The sequence below is a fragment of the Zea mays genome, chromosome 3 (genome assembly GCF_902167145.1).
Source record: "Zea mays cultivar B73 chromosome 3, Zm-B73-REFERENCE-NAM-5.0, whole genome shotgun sequence".
NCBI classification, from domain to species: Eukaryota; Viridiplantae; Streptophyta; class Magnoliopsida; order Poales; family Poaceae; genus Zea; species Zea mays.
Genome location: NC_050098.1, coordinates 230,711,436 through 230,736,924, shown reverse-complemented (window position 1 = coordinate 230,736,924; position 25,489 = coordinate 230,711,436). Strand labels below are relative to the sequence as shown.

The 25,489-nt window shown below is 43.2% G+C and overlaps 1 protein-coding gene and 1 long non-coding RNA gene across 17 annotated transcripts; one reads left to right on the top strand and one right to left on the bottom strand.

Annotated features, from left to right (window-relative positions):
• Positions 1-691: 691 nt before the first annotated feature.
• On the bottom strand, positions 692-12,807 carry LOC103651605 (proline-rich protein 36). 7 transcript variants are annotated; one of them, XM_020550594.3, is made up of 6 exons: positions 11,937-12,807; positions 10,239-11,861; positions 8,328-8,435; positions 3,937-4,046; positions 2,171-2,233; positions 692-2,028 (listed from the first exon to the last, which is right to left on the bottom strand). In XM_020550594.3, exons 1-6 carry the CDS (start codon positions 12,604-12,606, stop codon positions 1,957-1,959), a joined length of 2,646 nt encoding a protein of 881 aa, XP_020406183.1. In that variant the 5' UTR covers positions 12,607-12,807; the 3' UTR covers positions 692-1,956. The 7 variants fall into 7 exon arrangements, 6 of the variants coding, with proteins under 6 accessions (XP_020406183.1, XP_020406182.1, XP_035822408.1 ...); XM_020550593.3 differs by having other exon boundaries at positions 2,203-2,233; positions 10,239-12,762; XM_035966515.1 differs by lacking the exon at positions 2,171-2,233 and having other exon boundaries at positions 11,937-12,666.
• A 1,164-nt stretch (positions 12,808-13,971) lies between these two features.
• Positions 13,972-25,125, top strand: LOC103651604 (uncharacterized). 10 transcript variants are annotated; one of them, XR_004857414.1, is made up of 13 exons: positions 13,972-14,867; positions 15,562-15,628; positions 15,736-15,813; positions 15,948-16,051; positions 16,137-16,334; positions 16,400-16,675; positions 16,762-17,417; positions 17,545-17,672; positions 17,753-17,839; positions 17,997-18,107; positions 20,403-23,484; positions 23,659-23,706; positions 24,677-25,125. It is a non-coding gene; the product is annotated as an uncharacterized lncRNA (long non-coding RNA). The 10 variants fall into 10 exon arrangements; XR_004857416.1 differs by having other exon boundaries at positions 15,736-16,334; positions 20,403-20,498; positions 22,586-22,774; positions 22,915-23,484; XR_004857420.1 differs by having other exon boundaries at positions 15,736-16,334; positions 20,403-20,498; positions 22,586-23,062; positions 23,412-23,484.
• Positions 25,126-25,489: the final 364 nt, after the last annotated feature.

Sequence of the window (25,489 nt, the reverse complement as noted above, 5' to 3'; positions counted from 1 at the left end):
GATCTCTGATAAGGAATCTTCCATATCCCTAATGTGGACCAAGTTGTTGTCTTTTCTCAATTTCTGTTGCAATTTCATTAAGTTAAGTGAGAATGAGATTGAATTGAGAAGTGACAATGGAAGTGAGTTCAAGAACACAAGAATTGATGTGATGATCAAGGAATCAAGCATGAGTTTTCGTCCAATTACACTCCACAATCAGATTACCTTGTTGAGAGAAATAATAGGACACTCTTTGATATGACCAGGTCAATGGTAAGAGAGTACGATGTAAGTGATTCATTTTAGTAGAGGCAATCAACACGGCTTATAATGCATCAAATAGGCTATATTATTATCGTTTCTTGAAAAAAAATCTTTTATGAGCTTTTGATTAGAAGAAAGTCCAACAATGTATATTTTAGAGTGTTTTGTTGCAAATGTCACATTCTCAAGAAGTGATGAAGGGTTCTTACTTGGTTACTTCACCTTCAACAAAGCATAGGGTATAGAACAAGACACATGGTATAGTGGAGGAATTCATGATATTGAGTTTGATGAAACAAATGGCTCTCAAGTCAAAAATGATAATTTGAATGATGGATAGGTGCCAAGTTAGATTAAGCAATGAAATGCATGGCAATTAGTGATATAAAGCTTAGAGAGAAACAATACAATAACATGACACAGTTAGAATGGTTCTCTCATCTAGTGTGCAAAATCAAGATCAACCTACCATAAATGGTTCTCATGATAAAAAATCAAGTTCAACAAATATAAGATCAATAAATGGCTAGTTCAACATCAGAGAATCTGAAGAAGCTAATAACCCTGTTGTGTGTCCTATAACCACACTTCTAGTGCTTCTTTGCAGATACACGTCGAAACAAATATCTTTTGTGACGTTTCTATCTCCTTACACCATACTCCAACCCAACATCAAACATGCATTCGCATCTTCACTTACTAATCTTACACGTAGCTTGTGCTCCAGTTCTTTAATTCTTTCTAGTTGCCATAACTCAACTCATGGACCCATTGGAGGCAGGACATGTTCTACTGCTAGGTGCCAAACTAGCCGTCAACTCTATATTTGCAGGTGACCAACATTCTAACAGATAATAAGGTGTTGGCTACTTGGCTAATGCTGCTACCTCCGGCTTCGTGCTCCGCAACCCAGCCATTAGTGCCTCGGACCAACCCTTGCGGCACTGATTGATGCCACACCAGGAAGGAACTACTAAGTGCTCAAGATCCAAAGAGAGATGAACAAAGTTGCAGACAGTTTAACAAAACAGGCAAGGCAGGGCATCAATTACAGGAGATTGTCTTTATTCTTGTCAAGCTTTAGCACAATCTCAACGTTGTAACATCCAATTGGCTTCAAAACTTAGAATGGAGTTTGTTGTGCTCATGACAAATGAATGAATTTCCCTTTTGTCAAAAAAAGAGAGGAGATGCTACCAAATATTCCTACCTTCATAAAGTACTTTTTTACCTCCTGTTGCCCTCGAAGGGCCACAACAGCGCTTGTGATTGTGCTGTGACGCTAAAGATACAAGTGGGTTGTTCCATGGTTCGTAGACAAACCCAAGCACTGAAGCACTCTGCTCGTCCCCAACAAATACTTAACTTGAGGATCATCTGAGACCACCGTACCGTCAACCATGATTAACCTGCTCCAGTTACAGCCGAGCTTAAGCAGTTTATCTTCCCTATGATAAGGCTACGGCTGGATATAATCTTTTCGCTTAGCAGTTGATCCTGGCCATACTGCATCCGCCTTTTTCATCCCTAAACTACAGGCTGCATCTGAAGGTGCCACTCCACACTTCCACAGACCACAGGCCATTTGAGGTTACAGCTACAGGATCATGCCGGATGACTTGCGAGTTTTCCATGGCAGCGTCTGGAGTTACTACGAGCGATATCATCTAGGTTCCACTACCAGCCGTTGTTAAAGCCTGACCTAGCTCTCTAGTGAACCTCCTCTTGTGCCGCAGGTGAGACACTCTGTTCCATCAATATCCGTGGCCGAACATTGCGTTCCTGGAGAAACAAAATCTCATAGATCAGTGCTTTTTTTTTGAAACTATAGATCGGTGCATTGGTACTCAGCAAAATAGCTATGCAGAAATAAATAAGGCGATTGAGTGGCCTTTGGTCCACCCATTTTGGAATTGATGCGCACTACTACTTGAAAAGTGTGAAAGTTGAAGCTACCGATGTTGAGGCACAGTAGACAGTTTGAGAGCTCCAGGTTCATCAGTGGATAGCAAGATTACCAAAAATCACAAGGGACGACAAAAGGTTCACATGTTAGTAATGATTCAAAAAAGGCACAGACATCTTTCTCAGACCTGCTGTCATGGAAAGGTTTATTTAAGAAGCTTGTTGATTTATCGTTTAAACATGCTTTTGGTTTAAGTTTGATAACTTGGAAGATTGCAAAGGTACAACCGCTGGTAACAAGTGTGACCAGGCCAGTGTTCTTAAGGCGTCGCCTAGGCGTCCAGGCGCTCGGGCAAAACTGGCCGCCTTACCCGCCTAGGCGCTAAGGCGGTTGTCTGGTGCACTTGCTCGCCTAGGCGCCTTAAGAACACTGGACCAGGCCTCACCTGTAATTGCACAACACAATGGTACGAAGCATTTCCACAAAAAAGAAAGACACACAACTCAACATTGTTTAAAGATGGGCGACATTTTCAATTGGTAACATTAACCAGGTCAATTGTGTCATCACACTAGCATACACACTACCTAGAGAACAGTGATCTAGCCAAACGTCAGAATAAAGTAATTCTGGTCCACAAAAGGATCTATACAGCCCTCTGCATATCTGCAACTTGAAACTACCACTAAGGATTAACACTTTCTCTTAACAAAAAAAAGTTATTGAAGAGGGCTGAAAAGACTGAAAATATATTATTTGGTGGTCAGTGGTCTTGAATGTGTGCAATTCGGTTATTTATTGTCCTTTGGTTCAGTAAATTTGGAGCATGACAGAAAACTTGAATGCTTGTTTGGTTTCAGAGACATTCCAAACACAGGGTAACAACTTTAGGCAGATTGGATCATACAAATACCCGATTCAATGTCGAACTCACAATGTGGTGGCTCACAAATAGAAAAAAAAATGTTTGGTGGACATGTAATTGCAGGAACATTTGTTTCATGCCACTAGACTGAGTTTTGACTGGACTGCAGAAGGCATGTGAACCTTTTCAACAGGACAACAGCAATCCACGCTCTTGTGGTGGCAGGAAGAAGCATAAAATAGGATAAATGTTTGGGCTATGGACTACTTAATTTGGTGGAATGTGGTTATCGAGTTCTAATAGTGTCCGCTTTTTGGCAGGTTAGTAGGTTGCAGGATTGAGTCATTTTCTTTGGTATGGTCAAATCTAGCATAGGGCATATGTATCTTCTAAATTTTAAATTTGGAATTTTGTTAAATTGTTTTTATATATCTAATGAAACTAGGGGATGTTTGATTCCCCTGACTAAAGTTTAGTTTGTAACTTTGTATCATATCAAATGTTTGAATATTAATTATGAGTATTAAATATAGCCTAATTACAAAACTAATTACATAGATGAAGACTAAACGAAGAGATAAATTTATTAAGCTTAACTAATCCATAATTACCAAATGTCTAATGTAGCGTCACATGAGCGAATCATGGACTAATTAGGCTTAATACACTCATCTTACCGTTTAATCCTTATCTGTGTAACTAGTTTTGTAATTAGACTATATTTAATATTTTTAACTAGTATCAAACATCCGATGTGGCAGGACTAAAATTTAGTGTCTTGGAACCAAACAGTCCCTAGATGGGATTTCCTAAATGGAAAAGGAACTAACTTTTCAATGGCATATAGCTTTTTCCATCAAATATATTAGCACAGCAGAACACATGTAGCAAGTACTATGTGGGAAGTCATAGTTCTTACTCCGATTTCAGTGACAAAAAGACAGTTGGAACATTTCACAGCAGGAGCCCCAAAAGGATACATCAAGAGTGTATCACATTGTCCACAATATACCTTACCAACTTGATGTTCTGCCAAGAAAGAAAAGAAGGTAAAACAATCTTTAAAGAAGACGTGAGTCTGCAAAAGCTACTGAAATATGAAGAAGTCTATGAGAATAAGTTAACAGAAATTCTGAGCCAAAAAATGTCCAAAAATGCAAACATGTTGCGTGAGAGACTTCAGAGGGCATGTATAACGCAACTTAAAGTAAAGGATAAGTACCATGGTTTTAAAGTCGTCCGACTAATCGCGATTAGTCGCGATTAGTTGGACTTATCGTTGCTGTAAGGGCGATTAGGGCTACCGACGCGATTAGAGCGACTAGAAACCTAGTCGTCTGACTAATCGCGATTAGTCGGCCGATTAGGGTTGTGTCCGACTAGGTTCTCTGTTTTGGGCTCCAGCAGATGAAGCAGGTATCTGGTCTTTTCCATTTGGGCCGGCCCACCATGGGAGCTGAAACTGAGCGCTGCTGCCCTTAGCCCCTTATACAGTCTTTTGCCCTAGCTGGAGCTGAGCGCCGCCGCCCTCATCTGCTTGCTAGAGCTGGACTGCTGAGCACCGACGCCCTCATCTGCTTGTTGGAGCTGGACTGCTGAGCACCGACGCCCTCATCTGCTTGTTGGAGCTGGACTGCTGAGCGCCGCCGCCCTCATCTACCGCCGGCCCGTCGCCCTCATCTCTGCTTCGACCTGTGACCTGTCCCTGCTCCAGCATCCAGGGCGCGGCAGCCTCTGCTCCAGGCTTCCTTCTGGTCTGTTCAGAGTTCAGACCATCCTCTACTCCCTCCTGCTCTGTTCAGACCTCAAAGGCTCAAACAGAGATGAGCACTTCTGGTAATCCCTCCTCTAGTCTTCTGTTCTTTTGCAATCTAGTGTGTGTGTGTGTGTATATATATAAGTCTTGTTATAGATGGACGACTAGGCTCGACTAATCGAGCTAATCGGCGACTAATCGCGATTAGTCACCTTATCGGTGCTTAGGCGACTAGCCGACTTTAAAACCTTGATAAGTACCCTCCGCTAAGTCTATGATAATATACATGGCTAATCAAATTAGCTCTGTACAAGTTAGGCAATGGTATAGCAAGGAAACTTTTCAGAAAAAAAAAGTTAAATAATTACAGCAGAATTACTTCCTCCGAGGAACATAATTCATCTAACCATGTTGTAAAACCCAATTTTTTTAATTTATACAAACCCATGTCAAAGTTTGAATCCCAAATATGAGAGACGGAGTAATTAATTTCTCTACAATATTTAATTTTCAAGTCATGTGCTCAAATCTTGCTATGATGTTTCTCTGGTTGTTTGCAGTTTTTTTTTGCAAATTTTCAAATAATTTTGACATCATTTGCATTGGATTTTGGATTTTAAACTTCAAATCCCATTCTGGAAATTAATAGACAACAGTGCAGGGCCAGTGGCTTTTCACCCATTAGCCACAGCGCGCCTGCACTCCCCGCTCTCTCTAACGCTGACAGGAGGGATCACGTTGTCAAGCCACCACTGTCACAGCGCACTCCATTTCTCTCTGACACGTGGGTCCCCTCTGTCATCCCTAACCCTGCACCTCTTTCCTTCCCGATGCCGACCGGGCGACCGCCTTTCCTTTGCCACTGTTCTCTTTCCTTTACTCGACATGATCCCCTACCATCGTCAAAATGTGCCTAGATCTCTCGCATCTCTTCCTTCCTCTTCCCGATCGATTCCCTACCTTTTGCATGCCAATCAAGCCTGACCGCATCTCAGAGATCAACGAAATTTCTCTTGTTGTGTCGTTGTTGTCTCACCTTTTCCATCCAATTGAGTTGCACCTAAGTATAAAGCCGGCCGGCCTGCACCCTTCACTCACCTTGCCTCAAGCTCTAATCTACACAAAAACCTTGTGCCCTGCAATCGTGTTGTCGTCGCTATTGCCAAATCATTGGAGCACGTTCTGCATCTACCCGAGCACTCCAGCCCTTGCTACCGAGCTCTATAGCTTCGCCAAGACCCAGGACGCCTGCGACGTGCATCGGCGGGAACTCTACCACCTCTGACCACCCGGTCAACGGTAGCCGACCCTCGCCACGCTGCTGCGCCATTGTCTACCCGTCTTCGGTCAAGCTCCATCCCTCTACTCGATACCATGAGCTTCGCCAAAAGGTAACAAACCTTTTGTGCTCCTCCTTTCAACCAATCACTCTCTGCCTAGCTCCCAATTGCTCATCAGAGTGTAATCCAACAGTTGATGTCCCTCGGTACCCATCAACCCCTAGTCAAACAACGCTGACAATGTAGCTTTTTCAAAAGAGTCCCTTTGTTCTTCAAGATTTAACCCTTAGCTCACAACAGTTCATTCTAGGGAGCTTTTTATACTTTTTAAACCCTGAAGTCCCTGGATAATTGGAAAACTAACCCTGGAAGCTTATAAATAAATTAAATTGAATAACAAATTCATTTCTTATTCAAATTAAATAATTTTTGTCACAATAAAATTGTAATCTTGCAGAAAATATTGCAAAGCCTATTTTTATGCATTGTTTTGTGATTGGTGTATTGTTCTCTTATTTTGTGCCCATTACTTGTTTGTATGGCGCGAGTAGATTCTACGATTTGCAGCTATATCGAAGGTCCCACTTTCGAAGAGCCCAAACAATTTGTAGAAGGCAAGTAGTCCATGAACCCAAACCCAACTATATTAAATGTTCATTATTGTTTGACTAAATTCATGCACCTATTAGGGGAGGCTTGTGTGGGAATTAGTCATGGCAGTTGGCCATCCTTGGCGTATTGGGTAATGGATGAGATGTCCAAGGCATAGTCACAAAGTTCCCGGATCAATAGGGTCGAGGAACGCGGTATGCTACCGTGAGAGATTTTGACATGGTGGTAACGAAAATGATCGCGCGTACCCGGATCGGGGACGACGTTTCTGGGTCGAGGGTCGCTATCGTTGTACCTATTTCTTGTTACTATGGTCCAAGGCTTGCCTAATGCAAGATAGATGGTGAAGTTATGGGAGATTGCTTCCAAATATGTTCTGCCTGATACACATAAGAGGACCTGTTGTAAAGGTCGCGTAGTGAACCCTGCCACGCTTCCTTGGAAGAGGTGAATGGACCTAGATAGTCCTAGCATATGAGCAACACAACTTGTGGGTAAAGTTGTACAAACTCTGCAGAGTATAAAAGTGATATATTAGCAGTGCTCACGGCTAAAGGCAGCCTTGGGACCCTCACATGTTAGAGATTGCAAAGATAAAAGGTCACGAGCGGATGTTCATGATATGTTTAAAAAGGTTCGCTATGGGATGTGGTGAATGTTTCGTTATATGATGTAGTGAAAGTTTTTAGGTTACTGGACTTTAACAGTTCACTATGGGATGTAATGAATGTTGTCTGGTTACTGAAATATAACTGTTTTTCTGATGATGGATGTTTTGACAAAAAGAGGATATTAGTTATGCTTTCCATACTAAATTAAAATTTGACCAACTAAAAACAACCACATGAGGTAACCCACTATACAGTCTGTCCACTTCTTCCAAAGTGGAATACTTGTTGAGTGCGAAAGTACACACTCTTGTTTTCTCCACCACAATTTATGCATTATCATTGTTTAGGAGGAGGAGAACAGAAGCCCTAGATTGAGGGATTCTAGGATTTCAACAACTTTTAGACGCTTGGTCAACCAGTCGACATTTCCTGTGGAGTTATGGTCATCTTCTGTTGTTGATGGCTTGATGCCTACAAGAGTGTCTACTAGGAACCTTTATGAACATTCGATTATGTATAAAAATTATATCCGCTATTAATAAAGTATTGTGTTTTTTATATATTCCATTGTATGACAAAGTTATGCATGTGATTTCAATCCTAGCATGTATAGTGTGCATTCGATTTTGTCCTTCAAAGTTCAAACCAGGTGTGACACTTGATCACTCTTCAGCAAATATAAGTTCACTACGAACCTTTTTTACTCATCCTGTTTTGTCCCTTTTAAGTGATACTAAATATGAGTAACAATGTTGGACACATTAATTTAGACAATGATTGATGGGCAATTTGGCATCTGGCATACACCCTAACTCTCATACATGAGTTCAAATCGACCTACTTTTGGGATTAAAGGGGTAAGAAATAAGATGGTTAACAATAAATTATTTTCTTAAACAGCGCATAAGAGCTGTGTGTCATTTCTTTAAGAAGGAAATATAGTACAAGCCTACAAGGAGAGAATAATGAATGATTTTCAAAAAACAACAATTGAGAATAAGGTACCAGCAGAATAAGGTGAGATAACTTTTAAAGTAGAAATAGCACGCACCTTCCAGTACAAGATTTATTGTCAAGCAACCAAAACACTGAACATGAACAGCACCCGTAGGATATGCAACAAGCTGACGACAAGATCCGCATACCATTTGACCAATTTCTGTGCAAGTTACCAGCTAAGTTAAAAACAAAACAAATAAAGGTACATGTCCCCCACATTGCACGAGGTATTTTTTAGAACTATAAATCTATTTTAAAAGATTGATCACTGTTAAAACATCCTTAATTTCTTCATTGGTACGAAAACTGACTTCTTTAGTTTAGAAATTTAAAACTTTGTATGATTGTATTTAATAGTTTATTACTCTCTTTGTTCTAAATTATAAGATGTTTTGGCTTTTCTACATACATTGTTTTTACTATGTATCTAGACATAGTGTATATCTAAGTGCATAGCAAAAGCTATGTATTTAGAAAAGCCAAAACATCTTATAATTTGGGAAGAAAAGAGTATTATATTAAGCTATGGGTCACTCAGAAGAGTTTTTGCACAATGCATAGTAGCATCTTGATGTTCAATTAAACATGAATCTACAAAAGTTTGGATTAAAACCTTAAGGTAAGATCTCGATTACAATACCGCCCATACAGATTTCATCTTCTATTTATTGTCCATAAAGATTTTTTTCTACTGCAATGAAACAGCACAACTTCCTCAGCTCTAACACCACCTTTTCCGAATTTCATCAGTACCACCCTTTTGTACTAAGATAAAGAGAGGAATGTTAACAAATAAGGATTAAATGTCCTGAACCATTGTATTGGAAAATAAAAATCCACATCCTACCTTTTTTACATTGCCTTAATCAGCATTAACATATTGCATATTCCACAAAACTCAAACTTACTGCAACTTAATAAGATCTATTTATGGAATCCCCAAAAGGATATGCAGCATCCTAGTCAAGGGCCTAGCAGATACCAGTACTGCTCACCAGTTTGCTCCTAAACCAGCCTAAAGAGAAGTAATCAGTCAGTTACCAATTTCTCCATTAATCTTTCACAGTATCTAAAGGTGACATGTGGGGCCACCACTACCAGCGTAGGCCACGCGGGATCACGCCGGCGCAGGAGTAGCAGGCAGTTAGGCGTGACTAGAAAGTGGGAGATTTGTTTAGATAAGAGGATAAGTAGCAGGAGTTGGCTAGGGAGATAAGTATTAGAGGATAAATAGGAGGAGTTTGTTAGGGAGATAAGTATTAGAGGATAAACAGGAGGAGTTTGTTAGGGGGGGCTGGCTATATGGCGGGCGGCGGATTCAATAAAGCAAGCAAGAATTACTTATCTCATTCTTTCTACTTCTCCTCTCCAATCTCGTCCCCTTCACCATCGGGTTACCGGGCAAAAACCCCGGCACCCTTACCCGTCGCGACTATGAGCTGCGTAGTCAGGGCCCTGCTGTCCTGGGCACTGACGCCCTTGACAAAAGGCTTGAAATTTATGCATCCGAACTTTCACATCTTATCTTCACGCAGCAGACTGTATGCATTGTTATAGTAACTTATTAAAAATAGATATGTTTCGGGTGCAGTCAAGTACACTGATTCCTTTTGTCGAGTGCATTATTGTTGAATCAAAATATACCAGTACAGCTAAATGAGATACAAATAGAGCAATAAGAATATATGATACTAGCACAGAACATACTTTCTGAATGCTAAGGTATCTTGACTTATTTTTTTATTTTGTATCATACAGTTTCAAGTTAAATTACATGGTAATAATGTAATGTTAACCATTTGCTCCGTTGACATCCAGAAATTCCTCCACTAGATGTGCAAGATCTATCAAAGGTTTGTTCTGATTACATTTAACTTATAAGCCATGAACCAGATAGATGACCACAAAATTACTAAGTAAAAACAAAGAAAAGTAAGTCTGCAGAAAGATGAAAAATACTGACCAAATTTTGAGCAAAGAGGTGGTGATGGTGGCAGCTGATCCAAAGAGTCAAAATTTTCATAACCTGGGGGTGCAACCTCTGGTGAACAAGTAGTGTCCTTAACAGATGGAGAAGACGGGTGTTGCTCTGCCTGTGGCAGTGATCTCTCTTCACTCTTCGATGGCGACTGACACAGGATTGCACTTTCCATGTCTGTGCATGTAGCCTGTAATGAAGATAGTGGCAGATTCGTTTTCTCTGACTTAACAATAGTAGGCATAATACCTGATGCATGAGTAGTGGGGTCTATTGTCTGAGCTAGACAAGGAGAGATCAACTGAGAGGACTCTGAATTCTCAAAACTTCCGGGAGCTATCTCCAGTGATGTAGCTGCAGCATTCACTGCAGGGGAAGAAGTCTGTAGCTCTAGGTGTGGTGATTGGCCCTCACAGCCATTTTCCGTTACTGGTAGAAGAACAGACCTATTGGCTTCTTCCGCCACTCCTGCTACAGGCAGCGGATGACACACTTCTTCCATTGTGACTGTCTTCTTGGTCCCTGCATCAGCCAAGATGTCTGAAGTCTGATCAAGAGGAAGAACCAGAGCTCGTGGCAGCAGCTGCGAGGACTCGATATTCTCAGACCCTAAAAGTGTCATCCCTGGCGAACACGTTGTATGCTGTGCTACATGAGGTAGCAGAAGGGGAGGTTCCGGTGACAATTGCCCTGGTTTACTCTCTGATGGTGGTGCCAGGACAGGTTTGGCATCAATGTCTAAATCCGTTGCATCCAATGCAGGCAATGGCTGAGGAGCTTCCTTTGATATCACAGGCATGGCCTCATTATTGGCTGAATTTTGCAAAACATGTGCAGTCTGCACCAGAGGTGGACAGGGAGGCTGTAACTGTGTGAACTTTAAATTTTCAAACCCTGGAGGTGCAGTATCTGGTGAACAGGGAATGGCTTTCATCATGGAAGAAGGTGACCTTGGCAGTGGCCCTTGCAATGAACTCTCAGTTTCACTCTCCAATGGCGGCAATAGGCTCTGCTCCGAGTCTATCTTCACATCTGTCCGCTCCAATGCCAGCACTGAGCATGCCTTTTCCATAAGTCCCACTACCATTGACTTGGTGGGAGCCACGTCGTGCAACACATGCGTGGTTTCAGCTATGGGTTGAAGAGTTGGTAGTGGTAGCCACGATGACTTACAATTCTCAAAGCCTGGAGGTGGCATATCTGGTGAACATGGTGCAGCTTCTGTTGTTGGAGAGCATGATCTTGGAAGTGTTTGCCCCTCTGTATCTCTCTTCAACAGTGGAAGTAGGCGAGGTGAAGACAGTGACCCAGTTGCTGCATCTGGAGTCGTTCCCATGGCATTGGTAGTAGTCACTTGTACCACAGTGTGTGTGGATTCAACCAGAGGATTAGGATGTGACAGTGGCAACCATTGAGACTTACAATCTTCAAACCCTGGAGGAGCCATCTCCGGCGAACAAGGCTCAGCTTCCATCTTGAAGGATGTTGTTGTCTCCTCTAGCTCCTGCAATGATCTCTGCGCCCCAATCTCTAATGGCCCCTCACCATCAATTGACGCCATCGCAGGCTGAGTACCTTCTTCTGAAGTCACTGCTGATATCTTGCCCGCTGCATTTGAACAGACATATGTGTTTTCAGCTGGAAGATGCGGCAGCTGTGACTGTGCTAACTCCGAGTTTTCACCTGGCGACGGCCCAGCTGCTTTTCCTGACGTTCCTGTCATTACCTCGTCCATCGGTGCGTCTGGCGAGGCGCCTGTGCATCCATCCGGATGACACAGCGGCGATGGCTGTGCGGACTCTGAATAATCACATAGTGGAGGGGCCATTTCCGGAGATGGTGGTCGCGGCTGCTGCTGTGGCACCAACACTCCAGGCCCAATCTCCATCAGCGACGTCGGCAGCGCGGACGCGGTGTGCAAGTGCGCGTCCGTAGACTCGGGGGACGGGGGTGGGCGAGCTGCTTCCTGGGACGCCATTGACATCGCCTCTGTAATGGAGAGGTCCGTCGAAGCACGCGCCGCAACAGACGGAGAAGCACGTGGAGGAGACAGTGGTTGCGGCGCACCCGGCAACACCTCCATGATTTGGGGATATGGAGAGGGAGAAGACGACGGGGACGGAGACGAGGAAGAGGCCTCCACCTCTGGAGAAACTTCGACCGCCAAGTTCGCCGGATGCGGCGAAGGGGAAGAGGACTTCTTCGGAGAGATCGCTTCATGTGCAGCCGCCGCCCCTATAAGAGGCGGAGGCGGTTCCGCCTCAACAATCGGCAGTGAAGGCGGCTGGACCGCCTCAGGATGCTCCACTGTTGAGCTCTCCAGCGGTTCGTCTGCCCCTGGTGAGGCCGCCATGGGCGCCGGCGATGGCGGCGGTGAGCGGGACTGGGAAACCGGGGAGGTTGCGCAACGAGAAGCTGAGAGATTACCGTTTCACTAGTTAGGGGTAATTGTTTTGGCTTTTTCTCGGCTCTCAGGTTTAGCTTGTTTTAATAAGAATTGTTTTACGATGTGTTTGGTTGGAAAGCGGACGATAATAAAGCATCTCCATTTTTATTTTATAGATATTTGATTTCTCACGGAAGAGAAGTGAAATGGCTTTGAAGTCTACATACCGTGAATATTTGGAATGCTCATGTTTTATAAAAACGATCAGATGTGAGCGCTCTCGTGAATGTGAGCATTTTCTTTTATCATTTTCCCTCCACACTTATATGGATCCGCTCTATTATCTAACCAAACAAAAAAAATAGAGTGGTTCCGTTCTAATTGCCAACCATAAAGTAAAATGGCTCTCCAAAACTAGAATGCAGCCGCTATATTTCAATTGGTTTCCCAACCAAACGCATAGTGTAGGAACGTTTTGTTTGTAGTGACTACTTTTTAGTGCCTCTATTTTATTTTAGTTCCTAAATTGCCAAATACAGAAACTAAAATAGAGTTTTAGTTTCCATATTTGACAATTGAAGGACTAAAATTGAATACAATACAGAGAATAAAAATTAGTCCCTAGAAATCAAACATCTCCTAAACCAATCAAAATCAATGTAAATATAGAATTAACTGCATCCTCACGATAATAGAAATCCATTACTTTCTAGATCTTATACACTATAGACTCATTCATCTTCCCGCATGTAATCCCCATGATATCCCGATTTTCCAAAAGCCAAATTTTTTTAAAAAAATGTCGTCAGAATAAAGCTGATATAAATAGGCCCTAAGTTGGTCGTGTATCGGTAGGGTTTCTATATATGACTAATTTGTATAACACAAACTAACAAAATCTACCATGGTTAGAGATGAGGTCCATTTTCCTAGTAACCACGGTTCAAATCCTAATGGATATGCCCTTCGTGATATTCCATTGAGTACATGAGAAACTCTGGCGCTGCTATATTTGATACTCATAAATGATATTTAAATAGTTAATGTGACACGAGCAAAACTCTTTAGTATGGGTGGTAATCTATACTACCTATTAAGGCTCTAAGGGGTAGGCTGCCTCTGCTTGTTCTGCCTTCTGACGATCTCAACCGTCCAATACGCTCTAGAGTCTCCCAGCCGTACGATGCGCGCACTCTCACCCCCACGCATCGCTCCCACGCATCGCCCCGCCCCCACCCGATCCAACCGTGCGAGCACCTAGGTTTGCCTCTACACTCCTCCCGCCGCCTCCTACACCGTACACCCTCCTCCGCGCGAGCCGCCGCTCCCCCCTCGCCCTCTGGCCTGGTCGGTGCTCCCTCCCTCTCCGGCTCTCCCTCCGCCCCCCAAGCCCAAATCACCGCGCCCCGCCCACAGCACCGGTTGCGTGGGAGGAAGGAGAAAGGAAGGAGAGGGGAGGCGGCTGTCGGGCGAGATGAGCGACTCCCAAGCCCAAATCACCGTCCGCCGCCGCAAGGTAAGTTCCTGCCCATCCCACCGTGTGTGTTTGCAGAGGAGATCCTCCGCCGTCTCATGGCCCTATTCGGTTCAGACCTAGCTCCCCCCATCGCCCGTCCGTCCTTCCGCACTTGACTGCTCTCAAACCCTAACCCTCGCCGCCGGTCCTTGTCACCCCGTCGTCGTGCCCATTGGCAGGCCTCGGCGACCTCCGTCCGCCGCACGTGGTAAGGCCCCCACCCATCCCAATGTGTCCCCCCCGGTGAGAGGTGGTTCCGGTCGCCCAGCGCGCGATCCTTCTCGGGCTGGGTCCCACGTTCTCCTCAGAGGATGGCATGATGAAAGTGGGCTCGTGCTCACGAACCATACTTGACTCCGGGTTTGTGCAGTGTGCTCTTAGCGGCGTCGGTCAGACCATCCGCCTCTCTCCTTCCAGCATCAAGGTAACCTCTCCTTATTTAGTACGTTTGTATCAAGAAAACAGTGTTCCATGTTCCATCACAAATGCAAAGAGGGTTCTCACGGAAACAGGATGCCTCACACCGATGGAGTTGGCTCTTTGCTACATATTAAGCAAATAGTGTATTTGTGTTGTTACTGCTTGGACTTTTAAACATTTGCTCTCTATAATATATACTGATTTAGTCATATCTTTTATTTGTAGTAGGTTGCTTTTATGGCATCTTGATCCATCAATTATTAGGCTTGATCTCTCAGTGATGCTCAAGGAGGTAATTAGAAGGCTCTTGCCTTGCCTGAGAAAGAAATTAAATAATAGGATGGAATGACATACCTTAAACACTCATATGGAATACCCTATGCTTTTGCTTGCACTGAGTTTTGATGTGTCCTGAATCCTAATTTTGGTCAATGGGCTTCTACACATACTTTTAATCTTGCAAATAGAACTACACCAAACAGAAGGGTATCCTATGGGAGCAACAAGATGTTTCTAGATCTTACATATAAGCAGACGCATCCCTTGTAATCTATGTTGTTACTGGTTTTGTAGGAACTTAGAAGAGTTTGCAATCATTAAATCCTTAGCATGACAAGAAGTCATCTGTATATGCTATAGCATTTGTGTCATCTGAGTTTGTGTCGCGTCCTCTTCGACCGTCTCGGGGAAGAGGTTCTGTGCGAGCTTGTTGGGGTCGACGGTGGGGTAGAGGGAGTTGCCCGTGGCGGCGCCGGTGGAGGTGGTGGGTGCGGAGAAGAAAGGGGTGTTGAGATCAGGGTGGGACTGGTCCACATCCGGGTAGAGGCTCTGCTTGGCATTCGAGGAAGCGAAAGCCATGGTTGCGTAGCTGGTCGGTTGCTATTTAATTTTGCATTCGGTTCTTACTATGCTTCAGGGATTAAGTGGTTGTAATGACATTGGGGTAGATCGTGCTAATTTTGATTTGATTTTTTCTACTTTTTCAGTACTTGATGATGAGGCCGTCATGAGGAAACAACTCCACGAGGCGAGAGAACAGCTAGTGAGACAAAGGTAAGAGTGTTTTTTACCTATATATGTTTGCTGACTGATGGCTGCAGATATCTCTTCACAGAATTTGTTGAACAACATTGGTACTAATATATTCACTCTCTCTGTAGTTTGGAGGAAGGAACTTAGAATTTGCTAATCCTGAAGAAAGCTTATTGTTTTTTCGACTGAACCAACAATTATATTTGGTGCTGATGTCACTCACCCTGCTGCTCTAGATGATACTTCCCCGTCCATTGCTTCTTTAAGCTCTTTTTCCGTTTACAATACGGATAGTACCATCTTATTACAATAACACTTTATGCCTGGTGGTTCCTTGTAGGTTGTTGCCTCCCAAGACTGGCCCTAGGTGGCTAACTATAATGGCATTATCCGTGCACAAGGTCACCGTCAAGAGCTCATCGATGGGCTGGAAAACATTGTCAAGTACGATCATCATCACCATCTCTGAAATTCAAATGGCACCCCATACCCGATTGAGAGAGTTCCTTAATTTGCAAAATATTTTTAGGGAACTCCTACTTGCATTCGTGGAACGGTCTAAGCAGAGACCCAAGCAGCTGATCTTCTACAGGATAGTAGTATCTTCCTCCAAACTTTTCTGACTGACATGCAATGGTAATTGACTCCCTCTTTCACCGTTAGGGATGGCGTAAGTGAGGGCCAATTCAAACAAGTGCTGGAGCAAGAAATCCATGAGATAGAGAAGGTAGAAACAATTTGAGACATCAAGTGTTGTTCCCTCAGTTAGTATAACATTTATACTTTCTTCAGGCATGGACAGCTCTTTACAATGAGAAGCCAAAGATCACCTTCGTAGTGGTGCAGAAGAGGCACCACACAAGGCTCTTCCCCAGCAAACCAAAGGATCGCCAATACGCGGACAAGAGTGGGAATATTCGAGCTGGTTAGGGATGCAGGCGCATTTGCTGTTATTTTTACAATGCTTTTGATGAAACGTTTATGGAATTTGCAGGCACCGTAGTTGATAATAATATCTGCCACCCAACAGAATTTGATTTCTTCCTGTGCGGCCATGCTGGGGCCAAGGTATGTGTGTAGCATGTTACAACTAATTCAGACATTTTTCCCCCAAATGAGAAATCTGAAGATTATAGCTGCTCGTGGAATTGCAGGGAACAAGCCGTCCTACGCATTACCATGTGCTACGAGATGACAACAAGTTCACCGCAGATGCTCTGTAGTCTCTAACATATAACTTGTGCTACATGTAAGCATGCCCTTCCCTTCCTTATGTTACTACGGTAGGTGTCCACACCCACATGGTTCTGCCGCGCCTCCGCATCCGCCCACATTCGCCCGTGGTCGCACCCCGCCCCGCATCTCGCCGGCAGCCCCGCCGCCCTCCCGCGCTCCATCCCTCCATCCATCCACCGACAGCCCCGCATCCTCGCCTCGCTCACCTCCTCCGCCGGTCTGACCACTACACTCGGCCCATCATGTTGAAGCTCGCGCTCGCGGAACAAGAAGGGGAGCACTAGATGGTTATCATGTGCGCTAGGGTCCTCGTCGCTGCGCCCCCAGCCGTCGTATCTTGAGAGGGAGCGGGCCGGCGCCGGCTGGCCACTAGAGGCCTCTTTTTGCTTCACCTCACCTGCCACCTCCTGGCCTAGCCTTTCTTCCTTCATTCCCTTGGCTTGCCTGGTGTATCTACTACCTCTATTTCTTCTTCTATTCCTCATCGTCGCTTCCCTCCTCTGTTGGGCGTCTTCCTGCTCCCTTCAGCCCTCGCCTCCCAAAAACAGACAAGACCTGACAGCAGGTCCTAAAGGTAAACACAACTCCTTCCTATCCACCTGCTTGCTACTGGTGTAATGGTGGTGGCAGTTCTTCTTCCTATTTAGAACAACAATCTATGGTCTTTGACCAGTTCTTCTATTTTATTCTGAAATTTTTAGGCTGTCACAAACCTTTATGAGGCTCTGGACAACTGTGATGGTATTCTAAGCAGGTAGCGCTTTTTATGCAGCAATCAATTTACAGAGCAGATGCTCTCTTGTTGACAACTCTCATAAGAGTCGATAAGGTATGTATTTTTTCCTTCATACAAGAAAGAAAAGGATATATTTAAAAGCTGGCTTTAGTGTAACATCCATTTGGGTTCAGTTTGTAGGTGTAACCCAATGTATCTTCAGCAGTTCTAAAGGACTGAACATGTTACTAGAAAGAGGTGAATGAAAGGACTACAGAGAGGTGAATAAAGCCAATAGTTTTTTTTTCTCATGCAGAGCTTAGTTGGGTCCGCCCTGGTTCCACGGACATGAAAGAGAACTCTATAAATTTGTGAAGATAATTTAGTGAATCACTGAAGTTTTGACTGCTTGTATTGTACTTGACTGTCTGGTTTCAGTTGTGAAAGAGGAAGCGGTGCGGGCTGGTGGAGTACCAGACGCTGCCGGCTTACCTGCGGGACAACGAGTACATCCACCGCCACTACCGCTGCGAGTGGCCGCTCCTACAGGTGCTGCTCTCTGCCTTCTCCATCCATAACGAGACTCTCAACGTCTGGAACATAAACACATGAAGTTGTTCTGAAACTTGTTTGATCTCACCCCTTTGCCATTGCAGTTTGTATTTGAATGGGTCCTATTGGTACTAACAGTATTTCCCCCCTTCTCTTGCTATGCAAGTGTTGTAGTTGTAGTATATTTAAGTGTATTTGCAAGAACTTTGGTGCATGAGTGCATCACACTAATGACAACCCCCTTCTATTTTTGGTTTGTACCAGTTATTGATTATAGAGTTATTTGATGTTGATAGTCGAAACATCAAACTTTGTTATTTGATGCTATGCACTTAGATTTGTACTATGTCCAGTTAGTAGTTACACAGTAAAAACAATGTATCTAGAAAAGTTTAAACATCTTATAATTTTGAATGGAGGTAGTAGTTTGTTTGACAATGATGACTGATCTGTTTCTTTTTATTTTATTTTATGATATGATGCAATCTCCAAGAAAGCTGTCAATTCTGCAGAGTAAATCGGCAGGATATTACTTTTCCTTTTCACTGTTGCCATCTAATATTAGTTCCACGTCTAACATTCTTTTTCATGCTTTATTCATACGTCTCAGGGAAATTCTGTGTCGACTACAAAGTACAACATCTTGACTTTCCTACCTAAAGGATTATTTGAGCAGGTATCTCTACTATTCCTTAAGAGGGTAAGGAGGGCGTCCACCGCCCTCACCACGGCTCCGCCCTCCCCCCGCCGCCCGCCGCTAATCTCGCTGCGCACGCCTCCTCCCTCGCGTCCACAGCTAGCGTGCCCCCGCCTCCCCGTGCATGCCCTCCCCTCTGCTAAATCCGCACCCTCCCCGCACTCGCGCATGGAACCACCCAGCCTCCGCCCCCCGTCCACCTTGGCCCCGGCACCGTTGGCGGATCTGCGCCTCTCGTCGCCCGCGTCCACCCCCATCGCCTCCTCCTACACCTTCTCCGCCATCGGCATCATCGTCTCCATCAGCGCCTCCGTCCTCGGCCCTCCCTGCACACTGCAACCACCTCCTGACGATGCTCGCGTGGGATGGTGACGGCGACGCGGCGCTCCATGGCTTGTGCCCCTTCCGCCGCCTCCAGCACCTTCTCTGCCATCGGCATCTCCGTCCTTGAAGCGGCATGGTGAGTCAGCGCACGTCTCCACACAATGTCTCACTAGATCTGCCGCTTTGCTAAGTCTTTCCTGCGCAACGGGTCCTCGGGTCCTCGGCGGGTGGACACGGTCTCGATGGTCTCCACCGTGGAGCCGGAGATGGAAAAGGAGTAGGGCGAGGTGGCGGCGACCATCACCGCTGAGGAGCTGCCCATCATTCCATGGGCCACCTCCATCGTAAGGTGAGCCATCGAATAGCGTGGGGGCTAGGCTGTCTACCTGTACCATACCCATACTGCTTCTAATTCTACCATTTCTTGCTTTGCTGCTCTAATTGCTCGCTTGCGTGCTTGACTAGCTGCATTCTCCTGCGCTGATGCCTTCACCCAAGGCAGTTTTACTTGCAAATTTTTCAATGAGGAATAACAAGCTTTAATTGAGATCATCATCCTTTAGTTTATTGCCTTCTGGAATGCAGTACAGTGGATATTTTTGTCAGAACAGTGGATCCTATGAAGGAGCCTCCTCTTGTCACTGTAAATATTGTGCTTTCCATCCTTGCTGTTGACTATCCGGTTGACAAGGTATACTATGATGGAGCTGCTATACTGACTTTTGATGCTTCAGAGTTCGCTATAAAATGGGTTCCTTTTTGTAAGAAATACAACATACATCCTAGGGCCCCCGAATGGTACTTTGCTCAGAAAATCAACTGCTTGAAAGACAAAGTTCAAAATTCATTTGTGAAAGAACACCGGGCCATGAATGTATAATTGATACTTGTATTTATGCATGTAGGTTTTGGCAATTTCTGCTGCTGAATGACATTAAATTGTATTTAATTTGAAGAAATAAAGTACATATCAATGGCCTTGTATTCATGGGAGATCATTAGTCATCGAAAAATGAGAATGGTGTTCTCAAATGCTCCTTTTTTACTCAAAATTGTGTTTTGAACTTACTGTGAGCAATGCCGTTGAGAATTCTTTTTGGTAGTTTTACCTTCACTAGCATGGAGCAATTTTATTACTACTTCATTAACAATATTTTTCTCATATTTTTTTGCTACTTAAATTCAGTATTTTTGTGAAGTCTGAATGTTCGAAATCTGGTGCCATCTTCTATAGCTATGCTTTTCTTTGATCACTTTTGTTCCTTATACAGCGTGATCCGGCCCGAGGAGATTCCGAAGGTCTTGGAAATCAGCGGCGAGCGCAGCCTCATCGACAATTTTTTCTCCTACCACGTGTAATAATCACGGTACACAAGTTTTCCTCGAATTTATATTCTATGCTTTGTTTTTTGGTTTATTTTTCTTTTTGTTTCATACTTCCTGCAAAATAAAGCTATATATACTTCATATTAAAAACATTCCTATGTATATGTAATTCATGCCTAAGTTCATGTTCCTTTTAACTTTTTCACCATGGTTTTTATGCCTCCATGGAATGTCTAATAGGATTTCCAGCATATTTTTCGTACCTACAAATTTCACACCAGGAATTGAAAATATTGATGAATAATCTAGCATAGGATCTGCACCTCTGGATAAGTATATTTCTGCCACTTATGTTTCTAGCATGTCACTTGGCTGGTATGAGGCTAAAAAGAGATTTGTTAGCTCCTGTGAATCTGGGCACTGCTTCACCATTTTGTGACTTTGATATGCTTATTATGTTTAGTGAACTCAATTTTCTATGTTCCAACCACTGCTCTTAATTTTTATACTTGCAGTCTGTAGATCTTGTTTTCTGTTGATTCACTTGTAATTAAACTGTTTGGATCACTAGATTGGTAGGATAAAACTGGAAGAATTGAGAATGGCATGTCGTTGGGCCTCATTTTTGCACAAGATTCGACTGTTCATTTGGTTTGAATGTTTGTATTATATATTAATACATTATTGATTCAAACCTAAAATGCATTGTTATGTTTATGCTTTATATTTTTATTATGAAGTTGTGATTTATTTCAGTTGCATTGTTTTGATTTATTCATGATTAAGAAATCATATTTCATGTTATAAACCTCAAATCTATGATTTTTTGGGTTTATTTTTCTTTGTTGTTTCATACTTCCTTCAAATGTGGAGATTACATGGCTTTTTTGATGTTTTGATTTATTTCACACATATCTCTACTACTCTATATGACCCTATTGTGGGTGTTCACATGCTTCACCGTTGCCCCCGCCACACTGCCGTCCACACTGTCCTCTGCTTGACCATGCCCCCGCCATCACCGCCCTTCCCCACCATCCTCGCCCTTCCCCAGATCGCGGCGCCTTCCATCGTCGCCATCCACTGCAACCCTCGTTCCCCAAATCACAGCACCTTCCATCGTCGCCAGCGCGGGGCCCCGACATTGACGACAGCGTGTGGCCCTGACATCGCCCCAAATCGCTCGCCCATCACCGAGGATGGCGGTCCTTCTCACCTCCCTGTTATCCCCGCCCCAAATCGACGCTAACCTCCCATCAACGAGAATCATGCAGCCCAAATCCTCGCCCCAAATCGACGCCAACTCCCATCGACGCCAAGGATGGTGGTCCGTAAATACCATGCCACCCCAAGACACAGATTTGGGGCCACCCCAATCCCCATCCTCAATTGTGCTCTCTAAGGAATACTGATGCTTTAGCGTCAACTTTGGCTCTCCAATACTTTACAAGGTATATACAATTTATTATGGGTTATGGGTTACGGGGGCTTTGAGTCTTTGATCTGACGATATATTACGGGAGCTTCGAGTCCTCAATCTGGTAGTTGTGGGATATGCTTGTAGCCAGTCGTTCTGATGATTCCAATAGGCTCTTTCTTAGGGTTGGATCTCCTCATGGTTTTCTTTTAATTAAATAAGTCTGGTGCAGACACTAATTTCTATGAATATAACCTATCCATCATTGTTTCACTTCAAGTCTGGCACTGCCATGTCTCTGTATGCTTGATAGTCTGTCTAAACCTTGGAGTAGCAGATTGCCATGGGTTGTTGTATCGATGATGCTTAAGTACGGGTAAGCTAGATAGGGATGCAAGTAGCAGATTATGCTAGATTCTTGCACAAGGAAAATTATGTAGTATCGTGGGGGTAACAAGTAGGTTCCTTTTTTGAAGGTACACGTGATCATGCCTATACTATGCTAGATGCTCGATCAGTTCAAAAACATTTGTGTGGGGGAGCTGTCTTTATTCTTGTTTATTTATCAGTTCAAACAGATTGTCATGAACATGCTTGATTGCCTTCATTTGACAGAGAAACCAATAGTATATAAAATCATGGGCAGAGGTCCCCGAACCATGGTGTACTATAGTGGGCCTTTGTACTCTGTATCTAATCATCTAACCTTAGATGCAGGCATTAGTTTATGCGTTGATACCGTCATACGCCGTTGTTTCATGACAATGCCCATCAAGCAGACAAAGAGTGACGACGACACTAGCTCACATATGAAGTGCAAAGGGTTTTCTTCCTTCTTGCATGTTGGTGTAAAGAGTAGGTAAACCTGCTTGCGCGATGGTACAAGCAGCATCAACAGAGGTATAGGGAAATTTTTGAACTGTAACAAGTTGCGGACCCTTGACTTCAATAATTGTGATGTTCAAACCTTCCCTGTCATCATGGATTTCCTGAAACTCTTTTCTTCAACTTTGGAACTCCTTTGTTTATAAAATCTACAGACTCTGGAACTGTTGTGGTATAATGGGCAGACAATGGAAATGTTGTTCACCTTCAATTCTCAGAGGACCTACCACTATTGTATTGTCAATTGTTTTGCTGTTTGGAGACCACAAGGCTTGACTCAGTAAACACCACTATTTGACCGAGGTGAATCTAGGTGACCACAATCTATGCTCTTCTATTATGTTCTTTATTTTAACTGAACAATGTAAAAAATTATTGAATGATTGTTGAGGTGTTGATTGTTATATGTTTAAAGCATTACATATGTTGATTATGTTAGTGAGTGTGCTATCTATTGAATGATGATGTGAAGCAATGGACCTGGAGACATGTTCTTTTAAGCCTTGAGCGTGTATGCGTTCGTGTACTTTCTGTTAATGAAATTCTTTCCAATATACCATGTTATTTTTCTTGTAAATAATCTATTTACTATTTTTCATACAACTGCTAAGTGAAATAGCTTTTGCCATAACTTTTTTAAAATTCTTCGAAGAGGCCGCCACTAAATGGCTCCACGAATAAATGGGTGTGAAGTCTTGGATGCTTGGTTTGCTCACAGGGATCAGGTGCGTTTTCTGTAATGCTCCTCTTTATCTTCTGTAATTTATATTTATTCCATGTGGATGGTAGTTTCTTCCTCCTTTTTTCACATGGATAACTTTACTGGCAGGAAAGTCCCTCTGTTTTCAGATCCCCCAAGGGTTCTCTTTGATTCCTAATCAGTTATCTGTCGTTTGTAGGCTGTGGAGTACGGAGTTCACAAGATCTAGGAGATCAACAACCTCGAGGTAACCCTCTCACAGTCTCATGCCAGCAGCCGCACCCACGCCCCGTTCCGTCTCGCACACTCTCGCCAACTTGTGGTTGCCCATCCGCCGCCAAGCACTCGGCCCCAACAGTCGCACTATCAATGTTTTTTCTTTTACAGCAAGCTTTTGTTCTGAAATTATATTATCTATGATTTGTAACTTGCTTGATCAGCAAGCTTTTGTCTGGTCCTTGATCGGGTAGGCGGATGGGCAACCACAAGTTATTCATCTCCATGTAATCGTTATATACTAACATTTTAATACCAAGAGCATAAAACGACAAATACTGACTCTAGCAATAACGAGTTGATTTGTGTTATATTGGTAACTATGTTTTTATATTTGTGAATGTTAAAGACATGTTCTTCCTAGCCTATCTTCTATTTTCTCTGTTTTGTTATAGCACCAATCTAATTTATGTCTAATTTATATTGGTAACCATCAATGAACATTTTGCCCATGTATTTAGTTGATAGGTGAAGTACATGATGCTTGCTATAAATGGAAACCTGGATATTCTGTTAGAGCCTTTAGAGTGTTCATTCCCTTTGTTAAATTGATACAAAATACCTTACGTCCTTACACCCTCCCACCCAAGGAAAAAAACTTGAGGCAACTATAGTAATATGTCATTATTTCCCTTTGCCAGAATGAGCTTTCACCAGTTCACCATTTTTATTTGTTGGATATTTGGTCAAAGTGATAAAACTAGATTGCGATCTTTTAATTTCTCATTAGACATTCCACATCATATTAGCAATCTGCCTTGAGTTACAGAATCTAATGTTGTGTGAACAACAAACCACCGTATCCCATCTAACCGCCTTGCTGACTAACAGTCCGGTCTTGCATGCATGAAGTTCAATATTTCCTTAACAGCAGAGCATCAGATCATTTTGACTACTATTCCCTTATTGGTTTTATTGGCCGATGGTCTGATGGATGCTAGGATGGGAGGATATAGAAGGAGAAAATGTCTTCAGCCAGCAATAGGGTGAGAACAGACTTGCCGAACATGAAGGAAGGGTTGCAGCTGGAGCCTGACAATAGCGGTGTTCTAAGTTGTGGATACTGGACACTGCTGTTGGAATACTAGAGCGACATGATGTTGTAAGGGATCTAGAGAGGAAGCTTCTGGAGTTGCAATAGGTGATGCCTTCTTATTTACTCCTTTTTTGGCACAAGGTCTTCTCTGTATCATATAGTATGTTACAAAAGCTATGGCCATTCAATGAACATAGTTCCTCTCAATATGCAACTTCAAGTGCAGCGCTACAAGATTCTACTTCATAGAGCTGTATACATGAAAACAAACAACTCCAGAACATGTCTTCTCTCCCAAGCTTCATGGTAGATACCCATGTACAATTCTAATTGCAGTGACATGTTACAAATTTCTATGCAATTGTGTACCAAATTATGTGCTGCAGTCGCTATTTTGTTTAAATGGTTTCAAAATGGTCGTAAACCATCCGTTATGTAAGTATTTGCTGATCCTACCTAATTGATGCTTATAGTGTGTATAACTATATTATATATAACTATCTTCTATAAATGTTACATCCGTTGTGCTATATTTGATTTCTTGATTGCTATATTATGATCAAAAAATTGCTAGAGTACAACTGATTAACAGTTGACTGTCTTTGTCTCTATGTTCTTTTTGTTATGTATTTGGTAACTAAGGATGGCATAAGTGAGGGTCGGTTCAAACAAATTTTGGAGAAAGCAATCCTAGCGATAGAAAAGGTAAAGTGATGTG